This window comes from Bidens hawaiensis, unplaced genomic scaffold (assembly GCF_021521415.1).
Source record: "Bidens hawaiensis isolate Kalapana, Puna unplaced genomic scaffold, B.hawaiensis_p1.1 tig00034286_1, whole genome shotgun sequence".
NCBI lineage: Eukaryota > Viridiplantae > Streptophyta > Magnoliopsida > Asterales > Asteraceae > Bidens > Bidens hawaiensis.
The window spans coordinates 142,898-154,306 of record NW_027495933.1 but is presented as its reverse complement, the minus strand read 5'-3'; the positions used below and the strand labels follow the sequence as shown (position 1 = coordinate 154,306).

The 11,409-nt window shown below is 35.3% G+C and overlaps 1 protein-coding gene and 1 pseudogene across 1 annotated transcript; both read left to right on the top strand.

The window, feature by feature from the left end:
• The first annotated feature begins 493 nt into the window (after positions 1-493).
• Positions 494-6,819, top strand: LOC143586065 (kinesin-like protein KIN-14I). The gene is made up of 18 exons (XM_077067695.1): positions 494-614; positions 805-971; positions 1,074-1,217; positions 1,298-1,534; positions 1,628-1,696; positions 1,802-1,870; positions 1,974-2,045; positions 2,154-2,285; positions 2,363-2,444; positions 2,529-2,789; positions 2,878-2,984; positions 3,070-3,248; positions 3,857-4,018; positions 4,095-4,348; positions 4,829-4,992; positions 5,081-5,263; positions 5,803-6,272; positions 6,624-6,819. Exons 1-18 carry the CDS (start codon positions 494-496, stop codon positions 6,760-6,762), a joined length of 3,012 nt encoding a protein of 1,003 aa, XP_076923810.1. The 3' UTR covers positions 6,763-6,819.
• Positions 6,820-8,500: 1,681 nt separating this feature from the next.
• LOC143586063 (uncharacterized) lies at positions 8,501-10,097 on the top strand (annotated as a pseudogene).
• Positions 10,098-11,409: the final 1,312 nt, after the last annotated feature.

The following is an 11,409-nucleotide window of genomic DNA, read 5'->3' as shown; positions in this document are numbered from 1 at the left end:
GGGTGTATGAAATATGAATGGAGCGTACACCACTAATAGAAAGAAATAAATAAACAAATAAATACCCTTTAGTTTAAATAAAAAAAAATAAAAAAGGAAAGTAATTAAAAAAGTCTACAGGACGGCTGGACCTTTAAAGTTGAAACAACCAGTTGAACAACAAGTTAAGTTAAGCGGGCTTATATTCAAATTTAAAAGTTCTTGAAGAATATTAATTTTATTTTAGCACCTTACACTATAAAGCAAAGCCAGCTAAAAATACCAAAAATGCCTCCCTAATATTATTATTGTTATTGTTTTACAGACCAAGCAACCAAGCTTCACAACCCCACCTTTCTTTTTTCTGCAATCATTTATTCATTTATATATATATATATATATGATCTCTTATACCCTTTTCATTCACTTCTGATCTTTGCTTCTAAACAAGTTATGAATTAAACAAGTTAAATTTTAATGTTGGTACATTAAAGATTAAAAAGTTAAGTTGATGATGGCAGCCAATGGTGCATTATCTTTCTCTGTGGCAAATGTAATGGAATCTGTTCTTCAACAACACGATAATAATAATCGACCAGAACTAGATTTGGATTCGCGCAGAGCCGAGGAAGCCGGTATGCATAAATTCTTTAATATTTGGTTTAAGTAATATGCTTGTTACATTGATAATAATATTTGCCTGCCACTTTATTGTAATCGATTTTAATGAGAAATAGCAGACCAATTATAATTTAAAAAAAAATTGATTTTGATAATTAGGATACTGATGACAATTTATATTATATAATAATAATTGGATTATAGCAACAAGAAGATATGAAGCCACTGCTTGGATGAGAAGAATGATTGGGATTGTTAGTGCAAAAGATTTGCCAGCTCAGCCTTCTGAGGAAGAGTTTAGGGTTGCTTTAAAAAGTGGCTTAATTCTTTGCTATGTGATTAACAAGGTTGATCCAGGAGCTGTGACAAAGGTAATTTTTATAAAAAATGTGAATTTTATAATAATATTATTATCAAAGTTTGTAACTTTCTTCAAAGTTGTTTAAAATCTTGAAATTCTTGATCATGTTCAGGTGGTTGAAGGTCCGTGTGATTCGGCTTCTGTGCCGGATGGAGCGGCTTTATCAATTTATCAATGTTTCGAAAACGTTAGAAACTTTCTGGTTGCTGTGGAACAAATGGGATTACCTACCTTTGAAGCATCTGATTTGGAACAAGTATGTGTTTGAACTTTGAATGATGTAATGAATACTTTATGTTTAGTTTCCAGTAAAGTTTATTTTTTTTATATTATTAGGGAGGTAAATCGGCTAGAATTGTGAACTGTATTCTAGCACTTAAATCCTACCACGAGTGGAAACAAACGGGCGCGAACGGGGCTTGGAAATTTGGTGGGAATTTGAAACCAGTTGCGGTTAACAAGAACTTTATTCGCAAAAACTCAGAACCGTTCAAGAATTCGTTGTCAAGGAATGTTTCGATGAATGAAACATCTATGAATACTCAGTTGGTTGAAACCGAGAATAGAAAAATGGTCGGTAACATAGTATTAGTATCCCCAAATTATTTGTTTTTGTTATCGTAGTTAAATGGATAATCTCGATACTTACATTATGCTTCTATGCAGCCTAATTCATCGTTGAATATGCTTGTCCGTGCAGTTCTTATGGATAAGAAACCGAATGAGGTTCCCGTTGTAAGTGTCATTTGGTTATTATTACTGTCTAGTTAACTGATTTTGTGGGGTGTTTAGGAATTGGGATTGTTTACTAATGCTGTTTATCTCATAATGACTGTGCAGCTTGTAGAATCTGTGCTAAATAAGGTCATGGAAGAATTTGAGAATCGAATCGCTAACCAATTTGAATTGGTAAGGCTTTTAGCTGTCACATTTCCCTGTTTAATGTTTCATTAACTTCCATGTTGCCTTTATAATCACACTTTTTTACATCTTTAAAATTTTTTATTAACAGAAAAACGCTGCAGCTAAAGATACCTCTAACGGAAACAAGACCTTTTTAAAAACTGCTTCAGATGAAATAAAGGTTATATTCTTTTCTTTCTTTTAGTATAGTTCTTTTAAAAGACACCATCTTACAGTTATAAAATACATTGTTTGACATTTTTTTTTAATTTTTACTATAAAATTCAAGGTGGAAGACAAGAAACGCGCGGTTGTGAAGAAAAATCAGAACTTTCATGAGAACTCCACCCCTGATGAAGAAAAGAAAAGAAGGCAAATGAAATATCAAGTGCTTTTTGATATGCAAGAAGAAGATATCAAGGTATGATATATTTTGAAGCACTTTCAGTCACTTTATATTAAATCTTTTTACATCTTATGTGATTTGTTGTTTCACAGGATCTGAAACAAACTCTCTCAATCATAAAATCTGGGATGCAGTTCATGCAAATGAAATTCCATGATGAGATTCAGAATTTCGGTATGCTTTATAACATCTCATACGAAAATAAGCAATGCGTTTAATACTTATTCTAAAACCTTGTTATTGTGGATGTTGTTATAGGTCTGCATGTTCATGGTTTAGCCAATGCTGCTTCTGGATATCATAGAGTTCTTGAGGAAAACCGAAAGCTATATAATCAAGTCCAAGATCTTAAAGGAAATATTAGAGTTTATTGTCGGGTGAGGCCCGGAAGGTTGAATTTGCAGAGTGTTGTGGATAGCATAGAAGAAGGAACAATTACCATAAATACCCCTGCCAAATATGGAAAAGGATGTAGATCATTTAACTTCAACAAAGTGTATGGGCCTTTAGCAACCCAAGGTTTGTAAAAATGGCTTTTGGTCTCTGAAGTTTATTATTTATTATTTATTATTTTTGAATTATGTAATTATGTTTTTTTTTTCTGCAGCTGAGGTTTTCGCAGATACTAGGCCGCTCATTCGGTCTGTTCTTGATGGTTACAATGTTTGTATCTTTGCATTTGGTCAAACCGGATCAGGAAAAACACATACAATGGTAAGTTATATTGGGAATTACTTAAAATTATTAAGATGTGACTCAAGATATAAAATGAATATAATTATTTTTCCTTTATATCCAGACTGGACCAAAAGATCTTACAGAGGATAGTCAAGGAGTTAATTATAGGGCGTTAAGTGATTTGTTTTTTCTCGCGGAGCAGAGGAAGGATACCTTTGAATATGATGTGTCTGTTCAAATGATTGAGATTTATAACGAACAAGTCCGGGATCTGCTTGCTACTGAGGGTTTAAACAAAAGATATCCTTTATTTTTTGTTACTGTTTGCAACTTATCTTTAACAGGTCAAACGGGCTAAGCTAGGCCAAATGGGCCGAGTAGTAGTTAGGTGGCAGTTTCAACTCATTTTCTTAAATAAAGGCTAATTTGGGTTATGTCTTATCTTTAAGGGGTCAAACGGGCTATGTTTGGTTGAATGAGTCGAGTAGTAGCTAGGTGGCAGTTTCAACTCATTTTCTTATAAAAAGGTTGATATGGGTGATGCCTTATCTTTAATGGGTCAAATGGGTCGAGTAGTAGCTAGGTGGCGGTTTCAACTCATTTTCTTATAAAAAGGTTGATTTGAGTCATGCCCTGTCTTTAACGGGCCAAACAGGTCGAATGCATTGAAAGTAATCCAAATAGTATACAAATGATGCATAAAATAGAAATAAAAGGCATGTGTTAATCAGCTTAGCACGACCCAAACCGACCTGTTTAGACCCGCACCACACTTACCTGTTTTGAACTGAACCCAACCTGCACGTTTGCCACCTGTACTAATAGTACCACATCTTTTTCTTAGACCTAAGAAAGTTTTCAATAAGTTTACACCAAAACCTCTTGTTAATTCCTTAATCAGGTATTACATTAGAAATCCGTAACAATTCACAAAACGGATTCAATGTCCCGGATGCTAGTCTGGTCCAGGTGGCATCAATGTATAATGTTATTGAGCTGATGAACCTAGGCCAAAGAAACCGTGCGATTGGTGCAACTGCTCTCAATGACCGCAGTAGTCGCTCCCACAGGTCTAATAATCCCTATGAACAATATGTTATTATTGTTATTCTGTTAATCTAATATTTAAACTGCCATTAACTGCAGCTGTTTGACTGTACATTTCCAAGGGAAAGACATAACATCTGGAAATGTTCTTCGTGGTTGTATGCATCTGGTTGATCTAGCTGGCAGTGAAAGAGTTGACAAATCAGAGGTGGCTGGAGACAGATTAAAAGAGGCACAACATATTAACAAATCCCTGTCCGCATTAGGCGATGTGATCTCATCTCTTGCTCAAAAGAACTCGCATGTGCCTTACAGAAACAGCAAACTCACACAACTACTTCAAGATTCACTTGGTAGATAACAATATATATATATATATATATATATATACAGATCTTTGAATATACATAAAATAAAAGGATCCACTTACAATAGAGAGGCAAATAAGCGGGCAACAAGCTGCGCCGCTACCCCCTTTTGAATAGCAAAACCGATCCTTTACAAATATTCGTAAAGCTTCAGTTTTTTTCATTCTTTCCTTTTTACTTCCAAGTTTCAATTTTTTTCAATCTTTATTCCTTTTTGTTTTCAAGTTTTTAGTTTTATTCACTCTTACTCTTTTTTGCTTTCGACTTTTCTTTTTTCCAATCTTTACACCCTTTTGCTTTCAAATTTTAACTTATTTTTTAAGTCTTTACTCTTTTTTGCTTCCAATTTTGTTTCTCTCAATTTTTACACCCTTCTGCTTTCAAGTTTTATTTTTTATTTTAAATCTTTACTTCTTTTTGCTTTAAAGTTTTAATTTTTTGTTTTTGTTTTGTATGTGCTACTAGGAGGACAAGCAAAGACATTAATGTTTGTTCATATAAGCCCAGAACTTAATGCTGTTGGTGAAACACTTAGTACACTTAAGTTTGCTGAACGGGTTGCAACGGTTGAACTGGGTGCAGCCCAAGTGCACAAGGATAGTTCAGATGTGAAAGACCTCAAAGAACAGGTCTTATTCACATACCCTTTTCTTCGTAGATCTTTGTTTTGGATTTTTAAGAGACTGTTTAGATTGAAATATATGTTTAATGTTTCAGATTGCAAATCTTAAGGCAGCTCTTGCAAGGAAAGAAGGGGATCAGGAAAACTTGCAACACAAGGTATCTGGAAGTCCAGGGGGCAAACTGTCATCCCGGTCACCTCCTAACTTACAACAGGTAGATTCGTACCCTGAGCCGAAGAATCGTAGGAAACCGAGGACGGATGTAAGCAATGCCGAGGTAATTTTTTAATTTAGTCGCAATGTGGAACATGTCAATGGGTTGACCCGTTAAAAGGTTTAACGCCGAATTCAAATTTTCATGCATACAACATTCTAAAATCTAAATCATACTATATTAAGGTAAAATTATAGTAGTAAGTATGTTTTGGTAATCATAAGATAATTTATTTGTAAATATGTATATGCTAATAATCATATTTTGGGTTGTCATCTCTAGCCCGTTTAAAAACGGGCCATGTTTGGGTTGATCTGTTTATCCGGTTTGTTAAACAGGTCGATCCGTCAGCATGTTAACTCATGTTTTTACAACCCACTAGCCCGATTAGCACGCTTACAACTTGATTATACCCAACAGTCCGTTTAGCACATTTGGATAAATAGGCTAAACGGCTGTGTTCCGTTACACGACTTTAAGTATGTGCGGGTTAGAGTTAATGCTTTGACACAAATAAAAGTATGGGCCCTGTTGTTGAACAATTCAACCTGCCAACCCTATACGATTCCCGCCCCTAACGGGCCCATTATCCATCTTTTCAGATTGGCAAGAAATCCCGGATAAGACAGAAAACACAAAGCTTTGATCTAGACGAACTACTAGCAAATTCACCGCAATGGCCTCCAGTAAGCGGTGCAGGAGAAGCATATCTAGAAGATGACAAAGACACGGGCTTGGGTGACTGGGTTGATAAGGTCATGGTAAACAAACAAGATGCAGCCCGATGCTGGGAAGCCGAAAATGCTGCAATTTCTGATGCATTTTACCAAAAAGATGTTCCGGATTCTTCCAAGTTATACTCAGAACAATCTTACACAATATTTGAAGGTGGAAACATGTTCAAGATTGCGACTACTGAAGGTGTGGATGAGCTTGATGCTGCCACCAGTGACTCATCTGAGCCTGATCTTCTTTGGCAATTCAATCATTTTAAACTGCCAACAATGTCCAAACTTAATAATGATAATAATAATAATTCCAATGGAAAACCAACAAAAAGCCCGGATTTGAGGTAATCCTAGTGACCTTGTTTCAAGTATAGCAAAAATTTGGTTTATTATTATAATAATAATGTTTTGTTAATATATAAACATTAAAACATTACATATTTTATAAAAACGACAAAAAAGAACCTTTGGTACATGTTTTTCGACACGTACCAAAAATGACGTGTTTCAACAAAGACCATTTATAAATCTTGACCTGTAATAAAAAGATTTACATGAATTTACCCACCAAGAATTTAAAATAATTTTGGACGACTTCCAACGTGTTGAAACTCATTTAATATCACTATATATGTTATAATGATTCAGTTTCTATATAACACAAATATGATTAATGGTTTGTCCAACGAAATCAGGTCAATGATTCCAAGACGTCTGCCTTCACCTTCACGAAAAGCAGCCGTAGTCAATGGCCGAGCTCAACCGCCACTGTGCAACGGAAGGCAAGCAACTGGTGTTGAAGTGAAGAAGAAACATGGGAACCGGAAGCAGTGAAGTGTGCTAACATTTTCTTGATTTTTTTTTCCCACATAGATAGTGAGTGAGAGTGATGAGAGGACTTACATATATATATTTTTATCATAAGTTCCTTTTTATTTTTGCGTTTCATGAACTGTGAAATAGTTGTTGTAAATTGTAAATTCCCCAACAAAACCACTTGTGTTTGCTGCAAGGCTCTTTTGACCAACAAAATAAATTTATGACACTTTTCTGTTGGCCTGCAGTTTTCACTTTTATGTCAAAACATAAACATTGTTAATTTCGCCGCGGCGGGTCGATTAAACCCAAAAGTTGAGGCGATAAGTCAATGAGAATTCAGTCGTTTTCGGTTATGTTTGCTATTGTACGGGAACTAAAACCAAAAATAAAAAACAAAAAATATATATAACTTGCGGTGGACCAATAGGGTGGCGTTGGTCGGTAAAACTCAAGCATTGGTAATACATGACCGTTGTCAAGCATTGAGGAGGCTAGTGTATGCAAATTCTGTTGGTTTTCGTTACGTTTGTTGCAGTGCTGGAACTAAAACAAAATCGGAATTCGGTTAGTTTTCGTTACGTTTGTTAGGTTGCTAGAACTAAAACAAAACGTTGTGACTCTACGCGAATTTAGTTGGTGTTACGCCTGGGTGTTTGTAAAACCTGGGTGTTTGTAAAACCTGAGCGTTGTCGGTCAAGGACATTGTGGTGGTAAGTTGACGCGAATTTCATTAGTTTTTGTTTACATTTGTTACGATATGGAAGCTAAAAGAATACAAATGGCGTGGCCCAATAGTATTCCACCACGTGGCCCAATCAAAGCAATTGCGGCACCAAAGTTGTTATTTATACTATATAGATAATAAATATCAATCAATGTTTATAATAAGTAACTAGGTGGTTTACCCCGCATGTTGTTTTGACTGTGAATGAAAATTTAGTTTCATAATTTTTTTTCTTCTCCTTCTAGATCAAAGTATAAAAAAATTAACAATATCATTGAATACCAATACTAACATAAAGTTTAGTTGGTCGAATAGAATAGACAAAGGGATACAATTGAATAACTACAATTTCATTTTATTGTTTCGTTAACCTATGAGAATGAAATACATCATATATTTGTATTGTTTGGTAGACAGAAAAAGACAAAGGAACGAAATGCAAATGACAAAAACACCATTACGTGAAAAACACCAAAATAAAAAATGGTAACTATGGTGGCAAGGACAATGGTGGTGTTGGTGCTAGTGGGGTCGTCGGTGACGCTGCTAGTGAAGTAGAGCGAGATCGTGGTGTCGACAAAGCAGAGTGAAAGATAGAATACCAAAAAAATATACAAAAATTAAAAAGATTAAAATTAATAATAATAATAATCATCATCATCATAATAATAATAACAATAATAAAAGCCAATAAAACTTAAGGATGAGATCGGAACCAAAATCCCGATCCTAAAAATCACAAAATTTTGATACCGGTAGGCGGTATCGAAATATTTGATTCGGTACCGATATTTAAAATAAAATTCGAGAAATACTAGTGACTCAAAGCTTAAGAACGATTTGGTACCGGCGGGACGGGTATGAATAGGTACCAATTCAGAATTTACTCATGCTAATAATAAGTCATTACAATTAGCAGCTGCAAAACCCTAAAAACCCTCTTCTTCCCCCAAAACTGTATATCATTTCTTAGTCAGCTGTAAAACCCTAAACCCTGACTATTGCATATCAATTTTGATTGATTCCAATATGTCTAAACAAGTAATCACTCATGAGAATGACGGCACCTTGGTCAATTTCACCAAGATGCAACTTGATGATGAAGAATTTGACGACGAAGAGGAAGACGAAGAAGAACAAGCTCCTGTCACCTTAGGTTTCGTCGAAAAGCCGAAACATCAATGGCCGCTTCTTCGCCATCTGTTTCCAAGCAAAGCCGGCGGAACACCTGTACATTCACACTCTCATTAATTAATATTATTTAACTTTATACTTCAATTGATATCATATCAGTAGTTTGTTAATTTAATTAATGTTATTTAGGCTTGGCTGAATCCAATTAACTTACCTTCTGGTAAATCATCTCTGTGATATCTGCGGTGAGCCGCTTCGGTTCTTGCTTCAGGTATTAGTTTCTTACATTTTTATTCTTTGTTTGTTATAGTGTTTATACATTATAAGCTTCCAACTTAATTTGTTATGTAGTACATAATTAATTGTGAGTTTGTGACTTTTGTGCTTGATTACATTCTGCTTAACCAAAGCTTTAGGCAATCTAAATAGAGAACCATAGTTCAGTTTACTGGAACCTGGTAATCAAAGCATTAGTGCATTACAGGGATAAATTCTGGTTTAAGAAAGAATTAGGATAGTGGCATATATGTATTTTATGGTGAATACTGAGCTAATGCTTATTTGTGTTTGGGATTACTTCGTTGAATAGCTTAGGCGCATTAGCAGAAACGGATAATTGGTTTGTTGAAAACAGTTTATTTTACTAAGGGTAGACTCGTAACTTTGAATCCACCTAGAATAATCATTTTGAAATAAGCAGTTTCCAACAGCTTGTTTCACGCTAAGATAAAGATGTAATCATACATGCTTTTATTCGTCTAAACTTTATGCAGGCCAGCTGCTTAAAAAGCAATCTCGGACGCCCCTAAGTACCAGAAACTTTAAATGCGATAGTTTTTCTAATAGTTTTTTTATTTTTATTTTGTAGGCTTATGCTCCTCTCTTTGAGAAGGAATCAACATTTCATAGAACTTTATTTGTGTTTATGTGCACATCAATGTCATGTCTTCTCCAAGACCAACATGAACAATGGAAACACCACCCTGAAAAGGGATCCAGGAGGTATTCTTAAATTCATATTTTTAATATGTCGGATTGTTTTATGGTCTCTTTATTAATGGTACTTTTTTATAAAGCATTAAGGTCTTTCGTTGTCAACTTCCTCGCCACAATCAGTTTTACTCTAGTGAAGCACCTAAAAACGATGGCAGTGACAAGCCTTTAGGGACAGCAGGTAGAGAAATTCTGTTTTGATTTAATTTCATTACTTTTTATTTTATATAGTTTCATTTGATCATCTAGATGATTATTTAAAATACTGGTTTCATGGTTATTGCAGCTCCACTTTGTAGCTGGTGTGGTACCTGGAAAGGAGATAAAGTTTGTAGTAATTGCAAAAGAGCACGTTATTGTTCCAAGATGCACCAGGTTGTTACTGCAATGCTAATTTCTGTTATGTTATTTGATTTTATATTTATTTGTTTTGTTTGGTAACTTTGGTCTTTTGTTCCTGTTGTTTTTTTCTTTATGCAGGCCACTCACTGGATGGTGATGGATGGTGGTGGTGTGGACGGTGGTTATGGTCGACGGTTGGTGGTGGTGGTGGCGGACGGTGGGTGGTGGTGGTGGTAATGGACGGTGGTTGTGGTTGACCGGGGGGTGGTGGGTGGTGGACGGTGGTGGTGGCCGACGGTGGTGGATGATGGTGGTGGCGGACGGTGGGTGGTGGTGGTGGATCATGGTGGGTAGTGATGGTTGGACATTGGGTGTTGGTAGGATGTAAAAAAGTTGAACAATAGCTTATTTTTTAAGATCATAAAAGCATTTTTCAGATGTTTTTTTCTAAAAAAAACATTCTTCAGGAGCTTATGTCTGCGCGCCTACAGACATAAGCCCGTTGCAGATCTTTTAAGCAAAAACAAACAGAATCTTAATCTATAAACACTTTATTGTTCTTTTTCTAAAACTCGATCTGCAAAATAAATATATCAAACATGATCTCTAAACACTATATTATTACGGTAATAATATAAACTTTATGCATTTGAATACATTGTTGATGGCGTTTAACCCGTTTGATCTATTTTTCTTTATGGTTAATTTTTTTAACTTATCGTACTTGACCCGATAACGATAAACATAATCCGAATCCAAAATAGGGTCCGTCTAATACTCTAATACAAATAGTTTGAAATTGCCACTTCTTGGGCATACGAGTATTCAATGGGTCACCAGCCCATCATAGTGGATAAGGGGCCTAGTTTAATGGGGTAGAGGTGCAACCCAAAGAAGGATTAAAATAATTAGACATAGAAATGTAATCTTCAAAGGTGTCCAAATGGAACTGACCCTTTACTCATCTAGTCAACTTTATGGACTTTGGTGCACTAATGTGCCATATACCTGATTAGATTAGACGTGTTATCTTTAACTGTTGATATCTTAGCATCTTAATCTATCGGGCCCTTAGTATTATTTGTCCCCATTCGTCGGCTCTACGCCTTTTTGGTCATATAATTTGATATACCCTTAAAACTTTCATAAATCAAAAACCATGATAGGGTTGCCAGATGAAAAGAATCAGTTCCTTGATGAGGTGCAAATAAAACCTCACAAGACAAGCTTTAGGGGTAACTGGTAAGGGTTTACTGGCCCATTTTATTATCTTCAAAAAAAGCATATGTTCTTCCCTTTATTCCAAATTAAGTCATTATGGTGACATAATTTTGGCCAACGTTTTTAAGGATTAGCTAGTATAGATCCATCTTTCTGTACCCGTTTGTCTTGTTAAACGAATAATGTAGATTGTTGTGTGGGGAATTTCTAAATAAAACGGGTATCTTGGATTTCTGAGAGTCATGATC

Bases quoted from the DNA above. Each gene is read 5' to 3' on its own strand.
- LOC143586065 (XM_077067695.1), top strand. From the start codon at position 494: ATGGCAGCCAATGGTGCATTATCTTTCTCTGTGGCAAATGTAATGGAA. The intron at 615-804 runs GTATGCATAAAT...ATTGGATTATAG, and splicing joins GCGCAGAGCCGAGGAAGCCG to CAACAAGAAGATATGAAGCC. The intron at 6,273-6,623 runs GTAATCCTAGTG...CAACGAAATCAG, and splicing joins ACAAAAAGCCCGGATTTGAG to GTCAATGATTCCAAGACGTC.